At 41.0% G+C, this 20904-nt stretch overlaps 1 protein-coding gene across 5 annotated transcripts; it reads left to right on the top strand.

Moving 5' to 3' along the window:
- Positions 1-710: 710 nt before the first annotated feature.
- On the top strand, positions 711-20421 carry fubp3 (far upstream element (FUSE) binding protein 3). 5 transcript variants are annotated; one of them, XM_035608270.2, is made up of 19 exons: positions 711-862; positions 5378-5489; positions 7321-7351; positions 8135-8184; positions 9619-9690; positions 10256-10313; positions 10991-11153; positions 11796-11894; positions 12087-12191; positions 12319-12421; positions 12796-12896; positions 13066-13198; positions 16758-16918; positions 17215-17288; positions 17405-17484; positions 17816-17872; positions 18198-18248; positions 18346-18473; positions 18951-20421. In XM_035608270.2, exons 1-19 carry the CDS (start codon positions 767-769, stop codon positions 18957-18959), a joined length of 1683 nt encoding a protein of 560 aa, XP_035464163.2. In that variant the 5' UTR covers positions 711-766; the 3' UTR covers positions 18960-20421. The 5 variants fall into 5 exon arrangements, with proteins under 5 accessions (XP_035464163.2, XP_047185442.1, XP_047185445.1 ...); XM_047329486.1 differs by having other exon boundaries at positions 7318-7351; XM_047329489.1 differs by lacking the exon at positions 9619-9690.
- Positions 20422-20904: the final 483 nt, after the last annotated feature.

Genomic DNA, 20904 nt, shown 5'->3' with positions numbered 1-20904 from the left:
ACAAACACTTATTGTACAGCGGATCAACTATAAATCCTGAGATTAATTTTAATTTTTTTTTCTTTATTATGATAAAGAGAGTGGAATGTAATTGAAAGTTTGCTGATCTGTTTTGTTTTGGATAATGAATCTTGATTTTTATGAGGATTTTGTCAAATATGGTATAGGCTATGACTAATCTGAGAAAATGAATTGCCTAACTCCAGCAAAAAGTTACACATAGCACCTTTAAAAACTTTTATGCCCTGCACTGACCATGACTCCTACTTTCAACCTTCAACCGTGGAGTCTGTTTACTGTGACGTCAAGTTTTGTTGACTAATGACTTATTTTGTATTGATTTATCTTATTTTACCGTGTATTTATTATCGTACTTATTTTTTTAATTACTTGTGAAACTTTTGAAGGAGTCTCTTACTAAAACTCTAACCTATTTGCTGCTGTAACACCGCAAAATCCCCCCGTTTGGCATTTATTTTGACTATCTTGCTTTTTTAATTTATTGCCTTGGGATTTGCATTGTTGGTGCTTTCAAATAATAGATTCGCTTCTGTGTTTTTAAAACATGTTCACAATAAAGCAGTTTGAAATGCATAAAATGTGAAATATAAGTAAGCATCATGGCCACAGACAGTAAAAGGCCAACATGTGGTCTTCGGTCATCTCGCGAGATTACGCGGGACTTTGGCTTGGCACGTGTGCAGCTTCTTTTTTTTTTTTTTTCCTCCCTTTTTTTTTCAAGTGTGGCTCTCAGCTGCCGAGGCGGATGATGATGATGGCGGAGCTGGTTCAGGGACAGGCCTCGGTGGCTCAGCCCGGAACGAAAGATGACTTCGCAGACACGATACGCCGGGTCCGACAGGTAAAACGCTCTCCAGCGAACACTCTCGGACCACAAGCTGCGGGTCTGCGTGTCGCCGCAGGGCACGACTCTGTCGGGGCGACGCAGAGCCACTACTACCAAACACCCCTCATGCAGCCAGGCAGCAGGCGAGCTAGCAGGCTAACGTTAAGTAGCTGAGGTAGCATGAGCGGACAGATTAGAGTTGGCTCGGGGAGGACGACGCGTCTACTAACCGCGTCCAAACTGTCCGAAACGACCGCACGAGTCGCATTTGACCGGAGACACGACGGCCTTTTTTGGTAGCGTCGAAGTTTGGACAACTTTCGTCAAGTCGACAACACTGCAACCTGTTGTCAGGTCCGAAGTTGCACTTAGCTTAGCGTGCTAACCCACTTCACAAGTTTGAGAGCCCGGGTCTTGACCCCCACAACGTGAGCGAACCCGAAAACATTCCGATTTTTTTTAAACGGACCCTGAACCCGGCAGCAGCCCCTTGACACGCTGCCGCGTCCGAAGTTAGCTTCTCTCGCCCCCAATCCGAGAGGCACACGGGAGAGCCTGGTCCGTGACCACACGCAGCACCGACGTTTAAACCCCACTCCTTGACCCGAACATGAAGCGTGTCCGTGGAACTGGAGGCAGATGTCGCACACAACAACACCACCACCACCACCGAGTTAGCTAGTGTAGCTGCTGCTGCTAGCCTGCTAGCATGTGTGCAGGCCATGTAATGAAACGTCATCTGTTCAAATGCGCCTCCCTCCACGCCTGCTGGTCGCCACACTGGGCTTTCTCCATTTGCTGCCCAGATAAAACCTCAAATGCACGACCCACGATGCGACCAGCCCCCCCCCTTTTAACTGATACCGAGCAGTGTCGCACGGTGGCAGGGTGGTGGTCAACTGTAGTTGTGTAACACTTGTATTGGCAGCAGGTAGAGCCGGTCTGTTTGCTGTTACAGAAGATTAGTACGGACTGCACTTAATAGTGTGCAAATTGGACTTTAGTCGGCACCGCTGCTGGTTCAGCTTCGCCCAGAGTAGATTATAAACACATGGTGAATCTTTGTACGTTTTCAATCCACATGTTCATGATTGTTAAAAAGACACGAATAATCTGACAGATAAGCTGTAAAATGCACATCATAATGGTTACACATGGTCACTGCATGTCACTATCCATGAGTGTCTCCCCCCCCAAACACACACACACACACACACACACACTTTCTTATCTGTGCACACACCTTGTTCACAAGATCTCCGATTTGTCAAAACTAGAAGCTTGATATGAAGGATCCGATTGGGTGGCATCAACCCCACCTTTGGTCTTGATGCTCAACGGAAAACATCAGAACAGACGCTTATTTGCATTTGCCACATGTTGTTTACGGCTGATGTTGGGTTTAGGGTGTCGCAGTGGGGTTAACTCGTGAGTACACCATGTCCTTTTCAGAAAAGTGAAGTCAGTTTGTGTGGTATAACATATCAGATAATGATAACAAAACATATGATATATGATAACAAAACAAGCGGAGGCCTTGTAATGTTTTCTACATTCACATGTTCAGTGAAGTGCTGGTTTTTCTGCTTCGCACGGAAATTTAAATTTAAAAGTTACACAAGCTTGAATTGATTAGCTGTACAATTCATTTTTAACTGCTCTGTTGATCATACAAAACAATCATCAGCGCACTGTGTAAGGATTCATTAACTCACTGGTCCAATTCACCAGATGTTGACCTCTGCATTAGGGCTCCCATTGGCTAATTATTTTAATCCAAGCTCAGCCGTTAACATTAGCCTGTTGTAAACCAGTGAGACGTGAACAACACACAATGTCTTGTACCTTAAAAAAAAACGAATTAGATGGAAGTCAGTAATAATGAAATAAGATTGCTCGTGAAACAGTTGTGCCACAGTGGCCAATGGACAAGGCGTTCTCAGATCCTAAATATAAACTATACATACTTTGGTTCCCATGTGACCGGGTGTCATGTCATTTGATGTCTTATTTTTAGACAAATCAGACTTTAAGTGCATATTTTAAGTTTTAACGTATGTAACCTGACTGACTGGAGTCATTCAAGTCGTGGGTATACCTTGGCCTGTCCAGTCAACAGTGGTGTTTACCCAGAGGCCCCAGTGACCTGCTATGTTTTTAATTAGCTGCATATTTGCCTCACTGTTCCAGCAAGACTTTGATCAATGCAACACTTCTTGGAAATGTAGTAAATAAAATATTATTAATAGGATACTGAACTCTATAGTTATTCGTGTTGTGTTGCAGTCCCTCATTGTTAAATACAGTTATGCCAATCATTATTTCTATTACAAGACCTCCCTGGCAGAGGTCTACGCCCTGAGTACATTTTCTCGTTTACTATTTATATAAATTCGATTTTAAAATGACAAACACTCTTGTGCTATTGTTTTAGTATCGGTTCCCAAGATATTTAGGCAGCAACAATATAAATACTGTCAAAAATATATCTTACCCTGAAACTGTTAAAAAAATCGATTTTAAAAAAAGGCAGGTGTTTGAAAATATATTTTTTTAACTATCTGTCCTTTTGTAGCGAAGCAAAAAACTGGTTTCAGAAAGTGCTACCATTTTCTCAAGTATTGACTTCAGCTACGATGATTTTCATGTTGCTTGACTTGCACGTAGCTTCGGTAATGTCATGTGAAACAGCCGCCCCACACCCACCTTTCCTTCTCTGCCTCCCCATTTCCATGGCACCCCTCTCGCCTCCACCCGTGGGCTCTGAAGTAGATAATCATCCCTCAAGGTGATGGAAGACTCTAAATGCCGTCACTACATTTTCATTTGGGGAAAAAAATTCCAGTCAGACGCAGATGTCAATTTAATGTAATTTTCTGTAATGCTATACTTTTGTATGGAAGCAGAGGTGGCAGATTAAATGGGGGAGTGGAAAATGCTGTTGGCGCTCTCGTGCAGCGAAACTGAAGATTTAAAACGTCCGTCACCGCAAAACACGAGCATCTGCTTTAGGTCGACAAGTGGATGATTTGGAAATTAGATGGATGGATTTTTAGTTAAGCTGTAATGTAAAGAAGTGCCCCTTTTCTTTTAAGTTGTGTGCAAGTGGTTGTGCACTTTCCATCAGAAAAATGTGTGTTACAGACCAGTAATCGTTATTTGGGCCAGTTATAGATCTTGATCTGGGGTATATAAAAAAAAAATAATATATATATATATATATATATAATCTGAGTTTTTAAATGCAGTGAATAGAGAGAGGGGTGTTGACCCTCAATACTTTTGATACTGGAAGAAAAAAACTACCAAAAATGGTCAGGAAGCGAAAGCTGATATCAAATTTATATTCCTTCTTTAATCAGATTGTTCTTGATTTATTTAAATTTACTCTAGCAAAGGTTGTTATGCATCTGCTTCTGTGATATCTAACATTTAAGATCCTTGGTTGTTTGTAGAAAAACTTGTTTATATTGCTCATTATATAAAATATTGGTACTGAAAATCTGGTAACATGTTGATTTTAGTATCGGAAATATTTATAATCCAAACCCAGCCTTGAATATTACATTACTAGTTTTACTTTGTGTAAAGTTTTTATCCTAACATAAGCTGTTTTCAGACATGAACTCCGGACAATGTCCACAAAATTGCGTCCGAACATTCTCCGGACTTTGCTGTTCACATCTGACGAAGCAGGAGATTGTCCGAGTCAGCCGCGTTCACAACAGGAGGTTAATCTCCGGAGTGTCTTCGGCGTCTGGGTAGAGCAGCGGGATGCTCCGATAACTCCGCTGCAGGAGAGTGTTTTTGTTTACAGACATCAAAACGCCCACTCGCTCGCTGTGAATTCGGAGATTCTCCTGCTGTATTCTCACATGGACTCACTCGGACGATCTCCTGAGATCATACCAGGGGGCTGGCAGGAGAATGTCTGGAGCAACATCTGCGGACATTTACATTCTCGCATACAAGCCCCTCTGGAGACGTTCAAGACAGTGTCCGGGCTTCAGTGCATTTCTGAAAAATGCCATACACACAAAGTTTTTAAATTAACTATTTAATTGAACTGGCACCTCTTTTGGTATGTCTGGAAAAAAAAAGTTTTTTGTCCTCTTCTACTGCTTCTACTGCTTCTACAAGTTAGGCTTGAAATCAGTTAGTGCTCAAGGCAACTGTCATTCCTGTTTAGCTTTAGGGAAACTCATCAAATGGCAAATCAACTTATTTGAGATATTGTGCCGTGATGATTTGTGTCCTCTTATTTGCGCCGGCTCGAAAAAGATGGTTCAGTCAGTGAGAGATGGCACTTGACACATGTTTGAAGGAAAAGCACCGTGTCATAATCTCAACAAGAACTGTCATCTTATGTAATATTTTACAAAGTACAGGTTTTATCCGCTGTCAAAAAGCTTACTCTACACAACAGACTTGATGTTTTATCACTTCTATCACATTAGAAAGTCTTGTCAAAGATGAAAAAAAAAGACCGCTTTTCACCTTTTGATTGCATCTGTTCTGCTGTGTCCCCAGATGGCAGCCAAGATGGGAGGAGACCAGATGCCCAACATGAACAATTCCTCTCCGGTCTTAGATCCCTCCCTCTACGGCTTTGGAGGCCCAAAACGTTCACTAGACAATGGAGGTAAGCCTTCATTATAGAAGCACAGAAATCACCAGAGCTTTAACTTCAGCTATGCAGAGCGTGTACGTGGACGCCTTCATAAAAACATAGCTCATGATGAAATGCTCCTTGTGTTTTACATGTTTTTCTCCATCCACTCTATCACGATAAACCTGAAAGTCTGACTGTTGCCGTTCAGTTTCACTTCCAAATTTGACATATTGCCATTTTTTCTTTTGATAACAAACAGTAACCACTTCCAATCAGTAGCGTGGTACATATAAGCCGCATAATTGCATTTTGCGTGCAACTGTTTACTTTTTAGAATTTGTCAATTCAAGAAATGTTAGAATTTACTTATTTCTTTAAATCTGCACACAAAAACCTGAACCTCTACTTCGCTCCCTTGTTGCCATTTTTCTGGCTCTGTCACAGGAAGATCGCATCCCAGTCTGATTAATTGATTGATCTATTTTTTTTAAGTGGAAAGCAAACCACAAAAATTTTGGCAGCAAAAAACAAAGTTGTCCCACTGGTTATGGCAGTTGTGTCCATAATATTGTTTGATAGTTGTAAAGTCCAGTCTTCCAATCCTCACATGTCCAAAGCCCAGATTGAGAGATTTCTGAAGAACATTACAGGCAGACATTTCTGAGGAGCAGGGCAGGTTTTATCATTTTCATATCTTTAAATGTTAAATGTGTTTGGAGTAAGTTTTTATTGGTCTAATAAACCATAAAAAGGCTTTTGAAATGTCACCACTCATCCCAGTCAAACACTTCTCCAATGAAGCCGCTGCATTAATTGATCAGAAATGTCATAACAGGACTTTGTTTTTGTTTTTTTAAATAATTTTATATAGCTGAAAATGTATGCAGTGCACTGAGCGATGTAGGGGAAACAAGGTAATCTGTGAAGTGAGAGTTTTCTATTTTCATGTTTGTGTGGAGTATCAAGTGTGTAGTGAGAAAAATGTGATTCTATCTCGTTGTGCCTCGCACACAAAACAAAGATTTGATCCGTTTCATATCCGTGAAGTGGGAACACGAGTCATTTATTCCGTCCTCCTCTTATCTTGTCACAGTTGTTTGTATGATATTTCAGCTGTGAATGCATGGATAGATAATGTTTGTTTGACACGCCGTCGGCGATTGCAACAACTCGTCCTCGGTTTTTCTCTGTCAAGGTTGGTCCCCGCCGTACAGGGGAAATAACTGAAATGGTATGTGTGTGGCACTGCACTCTCAGCATTTGATTATCAAATGTACAAGAATACAAACACTCTCACGGCGTTCACACTTTAGCTCGCAGTCTTGTCTTCGTATGAATTTAGCACACCTCCTTTTTTATATTCATAGCTGTTCCGTCCTCGAGCATTAACCCCGGTGCATTTCCAGGAGAAGTGAAATCAGAGCAAACGACCATAAAATTGATCGAACCTGCTAGATATCAACTCGGGTGTTTACGTCCATGGCAGTGCATCCTCCAGTGACCCTGCAGGACCTTTGCCTGGCGCTACCTGTCAAAATTCAATTCAACAACAGCAGCCACTGACCCAGCAGCTGCCTTTCTCTTTCTGAATGGCTCTGATTGAAACACTCACTCATACACTCACGGGCCTGATTTCCATGCCTGTGAAAGCCTCCCGCTGTGGGTCAGACACGAACACGGAGGATTGGCAGGACCGTATCCATCTGCTCCCGTCCCCTCCAGCAACGACCGATTCCTTCTCATTTTTGCTGCTTCATTGGCGATCACTTTAGCACATATTTAAATTGTTATTTTTAACCATGATCTTGTGTTATTTGTCACATGTTAATTGGTTTGCTCTCCTCTCCTTTTCTCTCAGTAGGGAATCACCTCGGAGCAATGGTACATCAAAGGTGAGCCGTGCAAAATCTGTTTATTCTTCTGATGTATTATGATATATTTTTAGTTTTTAATCTGTTATGGTTTCCAATCATACATCTTTTCACCATCATAGGTTGTTGTACTTTCAGATTGTTTCTCCATGTCACCAAATTGAGCATTGTATACAATTACATACTCAGTCTTGATAGTTTTTTTTTGTTATATTTATAGTAATGACTTAATTGCTGGCTGTTATATCCATTTAACGGTTATCAAGATATTTGAACTTAATGAAAAAAATATCCAGCAATTATCGACACAATCAGATAACTTTTTTTTTCTGCCATCCATCCCAAACCCAAAGATATAAATGGATTTTTTTGTTAAAAAAACAACAAATGCATTTTTCCCTGTTAAATGATATAATCTATGAATCTGCCTTCGATAATTGTGTTCTTTCTAGAGCTGAATCTATCAATCAGTTGTTTTGTTGTTCGATAGAATATTAATCAGCAACAGTTTTGATAATGAATAATTTTTGAAGAACCCCCCCCCCCCCAAATTTAACTGGTTCTAGCTTCTCAATCATTTTTTATCATTATTAGTGTTTTGTAGTAGTTGCCTAGGTATTTCCGCCATGTGATCGACATTAATCAATAATGATCAATAATGAAAATAGTTATTGGTTGCAGCCCTAATGGTCTCATCGCTATTTTTGCTATTTGCACACTTTGGTTGAGAGAAATTGTAGTCTAGGTTTAGATGGGCTGTGATTTTATTTTCACAGATTTTAATCATGTCCTCATCTCTCCCAGGGCTTTCGCAACAGAAGATTACAAAGTGCCTGATAAGATGGTCGGATTCAGTAAGTAGCCCTTGAGTTTGTTGTAATCATCAGTATTGACATTGTATTCAGAGTTTGGGTCACTGCTTAAATTCACAAAGGCTTAAAACTGGGGCCTTATACTATGAAGCGAGTTGAACATAACCAGGATATTTTTCCTTATCTGGCTTGACTTTACCTAACATTGACCATCCGGGATAACCTGTGCTGCGAAGCTGGATATCAACGGTCTCAGTCAACCCTGGGTTTTCCTGTCCGGCTACGAGCGCGTTCATTTGGAAGAGGCGTAGCCGTTAATTACATGTGACATCATCAGGACCATAAATAACGTTTTTAACTTGATAGGAAAGGAAACGGTGATATATGTGGAGGTCAATTTGGTTTAAGCAACATGTCAAAGTAACATTCTACAAAGTGAAATGAAAATAATATGATCAACTAAAACAGAAAACAACAACTTGAAATAAATCCCTGTGCTATTTATATTTTATTTTTAGGCTGACTTTTATCAAGTTTACTATTGAGCAGTTATTTTGCCCTTTTGTCTGGCGACGATCAAACTGTTATTTCTGCTGCTGAAGCAGAGGAGAGAAGAAGTTAATGTGTAGTGAGGTCAACACTGTTCATTCACCAGTGTGGATCATTGTTCTAATAAAAGAGATAGTATTACGTTTTTGTTACTATTTATGGTCACTGTCTCCACGTGTTATTCCGAGCTGCAGTGATAGAGTAAGAAAGTAAAGCACTGTCAGATATTCTGTAGGGAATCTAATAAACTTTATTGAATTCAAGTATCATATTGAATGATATCAACCTTGTTCTAAGAAAAAAAAGATTGATTCATGATATCATTGAGAAGTACTACACTACCCACAATCCTACAGTGTAACATCGATGATTGGTTGGAAGTCTTTGGAAAGGTATTCGCAATGGTTTATGGGATGAGTAGTTCCTTAACTCTTAAAATAATTATTTACAGTCTTGTCCCTTTGCCTTTTTTTCCATTTCCAAATTTTTTATAGTAACTTCATCACGTAGTTTATTTACTTGGATCCAGGCTTAAAACTCTTAATATAAGAATATTATGAAATGTGAATGAGCCTCTTGAGCCGTTCTAAAAGTGGGCGGTCACTGTCGAGCTCAACATCTGCTGCATTATTCATCACGTTACTTTAAACTCTTGTCCAGTCTAGATCCTGTAGAAAGATGTTGCTGGTTTTCCACCGATTTGATTGGTCAGTAAGTTGGACCGGTGACTGGCATTGATCTCGTACTTTGAACTTAACCTGCTCCGGAGCAGGTTAGCCGTTCAGCTTAAGTTACCTTTGTGATTTACCCCGGCAAGAAGAGCTTCGTAGGACGGAAAACCCAGAGTTAAACCTGAAGTTACCTCGATAACCACAAATCCTGCTTCGCAGTTCAGACCTCAGGTCTTTTCTCTCCTTCTCTTCGTAGTCATTGGAAAAGGAGGAGAGCAGATCTCAAGAATTCAACTGGAATCGGGGTGTAAGATCCAAATTGCTTCAGGTAAACTAAACACGCCATCTAAACCCACCTGGTGGGAACTGATAGGCCTGAGTCATTAACTGAAAACAGTGACGTCATCAATTTTCCCCTTTCAAAAGTAATGAGACATAATATTAGACAAATTCATAAGTGCTTCACATATCTTACTAATTAGTTCCCTAAGTATACAGTGGCTTTATGAGTTATTTGGACTGTTTCACTTGATTGTTGTGTGCATGTAATTTTGTCAATAACCCAAAATGACTTAAGTGAAAAATATATATTTTTAGAAAAGTTACAAGTTTATTAAAATTCGAAACGTGATTTTCGATCTGTCGGCTGGAGCCTGCAGAAAAGTTTAGTTCATCACTTTATTGCGGTCTAAACCTCCAGCTTCTATTTTTTACTTTACAAACATGCTAATCTCATATACAGTTATTGGAAGCACACGTGGTGTTATATGCTGTGTAGATTTTCAAACATCTGCAGGTAAATGGTGATTTTGGGCTGTATGAATAAAACTGACTAGTCATTCTTATGTGACCCATATATGTGAGTGTGCAGTAATTTTCTTGTTTTGTTACAGACAGCGGAGGCATGTTGGACAGACCCTGCACACTAACAGGCAGCCCAGAGAACATTGAGTAAGTCTTTGCATATTTAGACAATTGTTAATCTAAAAGTTGAAAAGACATAAGATTCCCTCCCTGTGTATAATCTTGAGTTATTTTTTTTGACCGACTGTATAAAGTGATTGTATTTTGTAAAATGGTGATGGTTGTGTCCATATAGTTCAAATTAGGCTGACAAATCTTTAGAAATAATCCAGGAATGTGACTAACCAATTATACACTCTCTTGTGATTTTGTGATTTTTCTTGTGATGCCATTTATGGAAGATCTTCGCATGTTCAATGTCCAATCCAAATATATAAATCCTATAATCCTATTCTGTTTAGTCAAAATTACAAACGGTTGCACAGGAACAACCAGGGTCAGACACACATCTGGGGCTTCTGGGTTTATGCAGTCTCTCTGTGGTGAAGACAATTGTAATGGACCAGTCTGTATGTAGCATTAACAGTGGCTGACAAAACGTCTTTCGACTCTGACAGATGTACTGAAAGTGCACAGAGCATTAGGAAAGTGTGCCCCATTGTTGTGACAGAAGGGGCACGAACTCAAATCTCTTTTCACATCTCTTAATCACCTGAACACCTCTTTCAATGTTTGACAAAGAAGAACTGACACAGGACAGTTTTTGTGCAGAAGTTGCGGCTATGGTGATGAATGTTTCTTGGTTCCCCCCCCCCCCCACATAGCCAGGCCAAGAGGCTGCTGAGTGAGATTGTGGAGCAGTGTCGGTACGGTCCAGGCTTCCACAGTGACATGGACGGCAACAGTTCCATCCAGCAGATCCTCATCCCTGCCAACAAAGTTGGCTTGGTCATCGGCAAAGGAGGCGAAACCATCAAACAACTGCAGGTCTGGGAGTTGATCTCACTGAAAATCAAGCACTTACAGTACAAGTTGTGCGTTTAACAACCTGACGACCGTAAAACCCACTCATTTAATCCATATTAGGCAGTTAAAAGTAAATTAAAAATTCGAGATACAGTCCTCGGTGTCCATTGTACTATTACTTTACTTACTTGATAACAAACAAAATTACTAAAATGGTTTGAATGCATGGAAAAACATGAGGTCAGAATTTTATTTAAATTTTACTATAACATACTGAGAGACTTCCAAAGAAAGTGGTTTTGTAGTGGTTTAATGTTCTTTTTGTTCTTTTTATAGTTTTTTTTCTGACAGTAACAACAACATTGAGTATTAACCCTAATTATCCTTTAGAAATGTTTAATATGACTTACCGCAATCAACCTATTTCACTGATTTCTCAGCACATTGTTATTTAGTGTGCAGACCAATAATAAAACTTTATTCTCCTGCAAAATTTTGATGTGAGGAAAAAACTGTTCAATTCTTTTCACGTCGTCCGTGTGTTTTCAGTCAAAATAAAACCTGTTCTTTGAGCCCCGGCAGAATTTCTTTCCTTCACACTGAATAGGCTTTTGGACCCCAGGTAACTCTTGTTTCTGCTCCTGTCTGATTGTTCCCCTGCAGGAGAGAACAGGAGTGCAGATGATCATGATTCAGGATGACCCCATGCCCACTGGAGCAGACAAGCCCCTGAGAATCACTGGGGATCCCCACAAAGTGCAGGTCGGTCTCAGAAAAGCTCATTGTGTGTCGCTTCCCTTCCAGTTTACACTCAATTTTACACATTTTACGCCTTCGGCCTTCAGCTCAAACATTGAAAAACATCTTTGTTTTTATTTAAGAGCTTTCAGTTGAACTATTTCTTTGTTTCACATCTAGTATTCTGTGATAACATTGTTTTCATCCTCACTGTAGCAAGCCCGTGAACTTGTGGTGAAGCTCATCCGGGACAAGGACCAGGGTGACTTCAGGGCTGGCAGAGCAGACTTTGGATCCAAAATGGGGGGAAGCAGTCTGGATGTAATAACCTGCCTCTCTGCATTTACAATAACTCACCAGCCAAGTTGATGCAGGTTTACTTATTTATTCAGAAAAACAAACATATTTCCATATTTCCTGAATTTTACTTTCTGTCATCATTGTCCAGGTGGTCGTGCCCAGATTTGCTGTCGGCATCATCATTGGTCGGAACGGAGAAATGATCAAAAAGATTCAGAATGATGCCGGGGTCAGGATCCAGTTCAAACAAGGTACGAAGATAATGAGGTGCACCTCCTCAATAATAGAACCAACAATGTTGCAGGGATACCACATGGGGCACACCAGCAGGGAGAAGTGAAACGGAGCTGGCAGGAGAAAAGGGCCAACAAGCTGGTCAAGTCTTCTCCTTTTAAGGACCACACATCCAACAAAGAAATGTCCACTTCTTGCTTTTATAGGCTTTATTATAGTGAATGAATGTAAACATACAGACTACATGGTGATTCAGTAATGAAAGAAGGTGAAATCAAAGTTCCCATGTTGTAAATCCACTTCATAAGTAGGTGCAAAGTCCTCAGTCGCCCTGAGATAAAATGATGGCAAAGCAGTCAAAGAGCCTTTTTGTCCTTGTGTACTTGTCCAGATGACGGAGTCAGTCCTGACCGAGTTGCTCAGGTGATGGGCCAGCCCGACCACTGCCACCACGCGGTGCACCTCATCAATGAACTGGTTCAGACAGCTCAGGTCTGTGGTCAACGTCTGTGATTAAAAAGCACTTCTTTGTCCTTGACCTTTCCAGCAAATGTCTGAGTGTTTGTATTTGGGTCAGTGGCAAATCAGCAAATACTACAAATCAGGCATCTATCTGTTTTTGATTTTTGTTTTTTTTAATTCCTCCTATCCGTCCCTTCAGGAGCGAGATGGATTTGGGGGGGGGGCAATGGGACGCCGTGGCCGAGGTGACAGTAGCATGGGAGGCCCCGGAGGACTGCAGGAGGTGACCTACGCCGTCCCCGCTGACAAGTGCGGCCTTGTGATTGGCAAAGGTAAGTTATGTGTTTTTTTATTTTGTTGATTCTAATCCGGCTCCTCAGTAAGACTTTTTGAATCATACTTTTCAAGCATGCGTGTGCTTTGTGTAATCCAATTCTCTACCACATGTGCTACTCCAACTCAACTTTCTGTCCTAGAGGAAATAAAACAGTTCACCACTACAAACAGTCTTGAAAAGAGAGTATCCAAACTCGCCAGATTGCCTTTTTTCCTTTTAATAACCGAACGCCGTTTGGTGTTCTGCCGCTACGTGAAACTGATGAGAAGAATAGGGGGGTGGGGGGTGAGTGACCACCCTCCTATTCTCCCTGCAGGGCTCATGTATACAGCACAAGTGGCATTCATTGGCTTCACTAAGGGCTTAATGACGGGGATAATGCGTGTAATGTGACATTAATTGTTAAAGGTGCATAATAACAGCCCTCAATCATGTGGAAGGCTGCCTGGCATCTAATGAGGGTCTTTCAGCCCAATAGAGTGCAGCGAGGGAATGAATAGAAGGAATTAGCTTATTGGCTATTCATGCCCACTCTATTGCCAGCTATTTAAAAGTCATTGACCATTGCATTGGAAGGAGCTGCGAGTGTGTGTGTGTGTGTGTGTGTGCGTGCATCTCGCCTTGCTGTGTGTATGTGCAGTGGTGGGTGGGGTCAGGGGGGGCCTCTTTACCTAAGATAAAAACATGGCAATAGAAATGTCAAGTGGCTTTTGTGCATGTAGTGGGGCGAGGGAAACAAATAAACCTGGGCGTTGCGTCCCCCTCTCTGTGCATTAGCATATGAAGTGGGCCAATATGGTGGAGATGGCGGTGGGTCTGGGTGCTGTCAGCCGCTCCTTAAAGACCGCAGTGATTAATATCTTTACGATGCCATATGTAGCCCATTGCCCCTCCGTTTTGACCCCCTACACACACACTGCTTGTGGTGAATCGAGCCACCCACCAACCTGCTTAGACTTTATTACCGACTCGATCCTCGTGCAAAAAAAAACAAGCATCTTACAACTTGAGTTTTGGCCTTAAAAAAATATAAAGTCAAGGCTCAGGTACAAGTTATAAGTGTTTTCATTTGCTTCCCTCAGTCTTTCTCAGCAGAGTTTTCTCAGTTAAAATCTCTAGCTGAAAGCCAGTGAGTCAAGATTTCTTTGTCCAACTCTTTAAGGTAAAGAGTAAAAGATAAACACTTAAACCACGATAATTCAAAATCTGTGGCCGACTGTTCAAATGGAACCAACTGTTCCTAAACTTAAATTTTAGTTCAAAATTCAAGTTTTGTCATTTAATTGAAAATATTTCGTCGCCACCCCCAAAAAATGGGAAGTAAATTACTCATAATATTAAATGACATGCAGTGTGAATACACTAAGATAAGTATTGTCTTTATCAATTATTATAGGAATGATGTTTTGATGCTATGATCATAAAATGTGATTCTTTTAGAGAATATTTTTTTCCCTCAAGAAAATAAAAGCTAGCAATTATTGTAGTTCTCTAAGTAAATAGACTGCATTCACACTGTTGTACTGCTTGTATGATGCATAAACATGAAGCTGACAGAGTACAAGAACACAAATACACTCCAGAATATTAGGGCTACGACTAACAATTCATTTCATTATTTTTTTAATCTGCTATTTATATTTAGGAGAAAGTAAAAGTCACCATAACAACTTTTCCAAAACCTAAAGATATTCAGTTTTTCTGAAAATGGAGCTGATTCCTTTTCTGTGGATTAGTTTCATTGTTTTATCTCTTTAGCACATATAAACTGATGGAGAGAGTAATTTTTAAGTCCGGGGTTTAGTTGGTTGATCTATGTATCGTTTTTAAACGGGCAGTTCAGTGTTCAATATCAAATTATGAAAAATAAATGCATAAAAAGAAACAAAACAAAAGAAGCAAATGTGGATGAAGGGACAACTTTGAAGGTGGAGGGTGCTCTTGTAATTCAGCAATTTTTGCAAACATTTTTCATACACTGATATAAATGGGTGTTATATTAATAGTGACTGTATTTCAACCATCTCACCCAATGATGTTCTGATGTGGTTATTGTCCCCTCGAGGCCTCTGTGTTTCCCCACCACCACCAGCTAACCAGTCCCTTGGCGTTGCCCCTGAATGCCGTCACCAGTTGCACTTTTGTGTCCCCTCCTTTTCTCCAGCTCACTAAACCAGTCTCATTAATAAGGCCCGTATTATCTGTCCTCACTACAGCCCAGTCCATGAAATGAATAGTCGGGGTCTTCATTGCTCTCTGCTGTCTGACTAGAAGAGCTCATAATGGCTTCATTAAGGCAGAAGTTTCATTTGGTTGACAATGGGTTAATGGCCCATGTGCAGTCTGTTGGCAGCAAGGAATAGGCTGCGGGAGGAGGAGAGGTTTTTGATGAGCGTTTTCACTCGAAGGTCAGCCAGGGTCATCCGAGTGTCAGCCACAAGTGAACAAATGTGTAATTGATGTTGGGACAGCCCCGGTGTCCCCCCGGGAAGCACCCTCAGCCTTTTTCGTTCAGATGGGCATTGTGGAGGGGGGGGCGGTGGCTGTATGCCCCCCGTTCACTCCCTCCTCTCATCACAGAGGACAACACAGAGTCAAGAATGGAAAGGGTAAAAGAGACAAATGATATCCCAGAAGGAGGATACGCTTCAATTTTGGCCCTTTTCTCCTGCCAGCTCTGTTTCACTTCTCCCTGCTGGTGTAATTGCTCTCCCCACACGTCGGGAAGCTGGCATCTGATGCAGAGGAGAGGGGGTGGCGTGCAGGAGATGTCTCCTTTTGTTTACCGATTTGCATGGATGTTACCACAGAATGGCAGATAAGTGGTGGGACACATGCCGGAGTACTCACAAGGTAGCACCATCACATCCCCTCAGTCGAGTGACGAGAAGTCTGGTCTGATGCTGGGAGAGATCCACTTGAGAGCGTTCGTGTCAACCAGATGGTCGTGTGGTTAGATTGGAGCGGCTCTGAGGTCGGGACTGTTTCCTGAACTTTTCCGCCTGGGGTGTACGTGAAAATGCAAACGTCCATTAATGTTTCTCTGGACAATTCTCAGAACTTTTCCTGCTCAGCCCCCTGTCAAAATACAGCAGAAAAATCTCTGGAAAGTTCACAGAGAGCGAGTGGGCGTGTTGTCGACTACAGCAGAATATTCATCATGTTCTATCTCGTGCATGTTCCACCCAGATGCCACAGAACTTTCCAGAAATGTTCCTGCTGTTGTGAACGCGTCTGACACGATTTTAGCTCTTCTTGGTTCTTGGTCTCGACTGAGTCCTGAGGGAAATGTATGGCTCCGTCGCTGCTCTGCTCATTTCACCAGCTAACTGTGTATCTGCTGTTGAGTGCAGTTAGTGTGCAGTTGGTCTGTAAAGCCTGTTCTCTGTAGGTTCATCGCCATGATGGACACTTCACATTATCATGTTTTACTTTAATCGATTCTTATAATGATATGAATTATAGCCTCTTTAGAACTCCACTAACATTTTATTTGTATAAGTTTCATGTCGGCCACATACAAAAACATTTTTAAAATCCTGCTGCTTCCGTAGGTGGAGAGACCATCAAGAACATCAAGGAGCAGTCCCGCGCTCACGTAGAGCTGCAGAGAAACCCTCCACCCAACACCGACCCCAACGTGCGCATCTTCTCCATCCGAGGCACCCCGCAGCAGTTGGAGAAGGCCCGCCAGCTGATCGATGAGAGAATTGGGGTAGGTGGTCCGAGTCCAGCCTCACTGGTACTCCCATACCCGAAAAAAAACCCCACTATTGTCTGGCATGATATTCATGAGCACACATGTCAATGCGGGGAGCGACTGGGGTGAGCTGGGCTGCTGTGGGCGCTGGTGGCCGGCAGGATGTCACCAGAGGTTAAACATAAAGAATCCATCAAATGGACTTAATGGAGTGCATCAGCAGCCGACCCTGCCCTCTGACCTTGCCTGTTGGCTCCCTTTAAACACAAGTGTGGTCTCTCATCGCCTCCTCTTCCCTTTCTCTGCTTCAGGGCCCAGGAATGGGGAGCAACAGCAGCTTCGGGATGAATCCCTATAACCAAGGACCAGCCACTCCTCCTCAACAGTAAGGATCAACGTTTCTCCTCACGTTTGCCACATTTCTTCAGTTATTACTGTTTAACTGTGTGCTGATGGTGTCACACGGTGTCTCATTTTGAATTATCCTTCTTTTACTTCAAGTGGGGCTCAGACGTTCATGACCGGAGGAGGATGGGGCACAACCTTTCAAATATGGCAGCCTCAGGGCCAACAGGACCACAGTAAGTCAGTGCGCTAAGAATTCTACTAGGTCAAAGTCGTCAATACTTGGCTCAGTAAAGGAACAAAACCATCAGTTTTCATCCTGTTTAATTACCCATAAATGTAACTCGTAGCTCAGCCCGTCGAGTCTTGTCAATGAGGTTTATATCACTGCGCTGTTCAAAGTCTCATGCCAGATGAGCAGCCCATCTCGATCCTTGTGGCTAACCTCGTCTTCCCTGCACGCACACATTTTTAAATTTGCTGTTGATGGAAATCATTAAAAGGGGGAGGGGGAGGTCTAAGCCCACAGTCAGTCATGCTGCTGGTGTTATCTGTGTCTGGTTTCAGGTCACAATGGATCCCAGACAGGCCAGATGGACTGGGAGCAGTATTATAAAAAGCTAGGCAAGTGTCACTCTGACAGAAAAGAGTGTTTTCTTTTAACAAGCAGCTCGGGGCCCAGTTTCTTCACTGTCCTGTCCATTTCTAAATTGAATCCTCTTTTTGCTTATTTGCACTTCTACTTGGTTCAAACCAGTCTGAGGAAACATGTTTTTTCTTTTATCCATGTACGATAATGCGAACTTTGACTCACCCATATTGGAAAAATTATAAACCCGCAAACTATAGCTTGAAACCCTGCTCATCAAAACTGTGTTTCACAAAGTTGCAGGAGTGGACAAGTCTTTTTAAGTGTTAACATTCAAACATTTCCTCTGTCTGATCACAGGTCAGCAGAACCAAGCCCAAAGCAGCGCTCCTGAGTACAACAAAGGTTGGGGTGAGTGCTTGTTTTTTTTATTTTGACCTGCACACGTGAGTTAAAAATGTTTTTGATTCCCGCTTATCACCAGTGTGTTTTTTCTTCTCCCCTTCAGGCCAGACAGCCGGCCCAGGTTCCCAGCAGACCTCTAATCCCGACTACAACGCCTGGGTCGACTTCTACAGACAGCCGATGCCCTACTTCAACCAGGGCGCACAGCAGACACAAGCCCCAGGCCTTCAGGTGATTACCACACACACACACACCCAGCAGCCTCGTAACAACAGGTTTCTCACTGCTTTACACTAGAGCCGCTAAAGGAAAAAAGAATCCCATGAAAAGGCCAAAACCAACGACGTGTTAGTCTGTCAATCCTCCCTTCGTGACGTCTCGCCATCGTCACATCTAAGACACGCCCACAGCTGCCAGTAGCTCCTCCTCCATACGATGCTGATTGGTCCGAACCACCATGGTCCGGCCACAAGCGTCGTCAGGTCAACGCTTTCCTGTAAACACAAACTAAAGATCATCCTGATCGCGAAAGCTTTCACTCAGAGAGATATTTGGAACAATACTTGTTTGTAGGATTGATAAATTGTCGTTTCTGGTCTTCTCATGGGATTTGATGACAAAAAGAACAATCTGGAATTGTACCAATCTTTTCCTTTTTAAACTCCAAAAGTCAGATTTGTAATTTTAAGTTGTGTTTCTATTCCACAGGATCATTAGAGAAGTCGCCCAGGTTAGAGACTTGAATCACTGAGGATGGAAAAACCCTTTTTTAACAGGGGGGGGGGGGGGGGTTCAAGATTTGCAACGCCTTGAAGACTTTTTTTCTTAGTGAGAAACACTAGCTGTAGAATGACTTATATGATAAAGTAATATTTCTAAAATCAGGAACATTTATTTGTTACTAAATGCGTATGTACACTGTTATTTTGGATAGACAGTATCTGGGATCCCTTTTTGGACTTGAGAGAGCTGTTTCGTTGGGTTATTTTTTTTCTTTCTATATTTTCCTGTCTTTGACTCAGATTGTACCGCCAAAATGAACCCAAGAGTTGTAACATTTCAAAAGGCAATATGATCTATTTTTTCTAGTTTTGTTGAAATGAAACCATGATTATGAGCTTAGCAGTCTTGAATACCGTTTGTCCTATGTCACAAGATGTTTAAAAGAGTGTGCTCAAAATGTTTTCCTTTGACATAATTCAGTGAAATGAAACTGTGATGTTTTGTTACAGGAAATGTATTTTTGTTACAAGGTTTAAAAAGAAAACGGATTAATGTCAGCCAGTGGCAATAGTTCTAACTTAATTCCTGTTGTGCATTGTATGCTGTTTTTCATTGTCATTTTATTGTATTCTGGTTAAAAAGGTGCAATATCTTATTTCAGTTTTGAAACAAAGATGGGTTCTCTAATATTTTTGACAAACTTTTAACTTGTAGTATTAAGATGTTCTCTTTTTTTCTTTTTTTTTCAAATGGAAATGTCATGGATAATTTATTACAATGATTTGATAATTTTTAGGGGGATGTTGCAAATAGCTTTTTTGCCTTTGCTACCTTGTAAAACTATGTATATATGCTCATATTTGACTGTTAATTTAAAATATATATGCTTCATATATATATACTTATATAAAAATTTATTTTTTTTCCTGCGATCAGTGTCGCAGGAAAAATGGTCCCTCCTTTTTCTGTTCTGTTTTCATACTGAAAATGTTCAAAGATTGTGAATGTGTGATTTGAAATTTGATGTTGCATCTTGTTATGAAGAAAAACGTGGTAGATTTTTGTGTATGTTGTGTACCTGAACTATTCAAGACTGCTAAGCCTCTGTACTTCTACCTGTGTAATAATTAATGTAGTATTTTTATGTTTTAAGTATTATGATCAAAAACTCTTATTTGGTACCTCCCAGTTCACTAACGCCACACTGAGCCCTGGCTGTGGACTCAGTGGGGCGTTGGACTCAGTCCAATGCTAATAACTTTTTAATTAATTTTTTATTTCTTTGTGTGATCTAATATAAATGATATAAATGATGCATCATTATGGAAAAATGATTCTGGTATTAACGTCATTTCTTAATGAAAAGGGATATAATTTCAAAAATGTCTAATTATGGTGTTTGGTTTTTTTTTTCCTTACGTGTACAGTTAACCATGTATTAAAAACATCCAGACTACCTTTACTGTGTACTGTTAAGCTGATTTTCTGTTTGGATGAATATTAGGAACATTTTGAATGTCTTCTGTTGTATTCTGATGCTAAGTGTTGAATATTCTTAGTTCCACGTTGGAAACGTTCTGAGAACTCTATTGTGTATATACTAACAAATTTTACATAGAGGATCTGTAGGCCAACTGTGTTTTCATGTTTTATAAGCAGAAAATATATATTTTCGATAGTCTATTGCCAGTTCTCAAATTCAAATAAATTTTCCGCAAAGCCGCCCCTCGTGGTCGAGTTATACTATTACCGCAAGTTCTTAATGTTAACTGTAACACTCTTCCACTCATTCACCGCACAATGAATTAAATGTAGTTTCTAACTGTTGTCAAGCTCTTGGTAGTAAACTACAAAAAAGAAAATTGCTTACCAACTTAATTCAATTAAATGGTAACAAAAATTGAACTAAGTTTTGTCAAGCTAAAGATTTTAATTGTCT

Source organism: Scophthalmus maximus, chromosome 20, assembly GCF_022379125.1.
Source record: "Scophthalmus maximus strain ysfricsl-2021 chromosome 20, ASM2237912v1, whole genome shotgun sequence".
NCBI lineage: Eukaryota > Metazoa > Chordata > Actinopteri > Pleuronectiformes > Scophthalmidae > Scophthalmus > Scophthalmus maximus.
Note: the sequence above shows the minus strand (reverse complement) of the source record. Positions and strands in the feature narration are given on the sequence as shown.

Bases quoted from the DNA above. Each gene is read 5' to 3' on its own strand.
- fubp3 (XM_047329486.1), top strand. From the start codon at position 767: ATGATGATGATGGCGGAGCTGGTTCAGGGACAGGCCTCGGTGGCTCAG. The intron at 16,919-17,214 runs GTAGGTGGTCCG...TCTCTGCTTCAG, and splicing joins TGATCGATGAGAGAATTGGG to GGCCCAGGAATGGGGAGCAA. The intron at 17,873-18,197 runs GCAAGTGTCACT...GTCTGATCACAG, and splicing joins GCAGTATTATAAAAAGCTAG to GTCAGCAGAACCAAGCCCAA.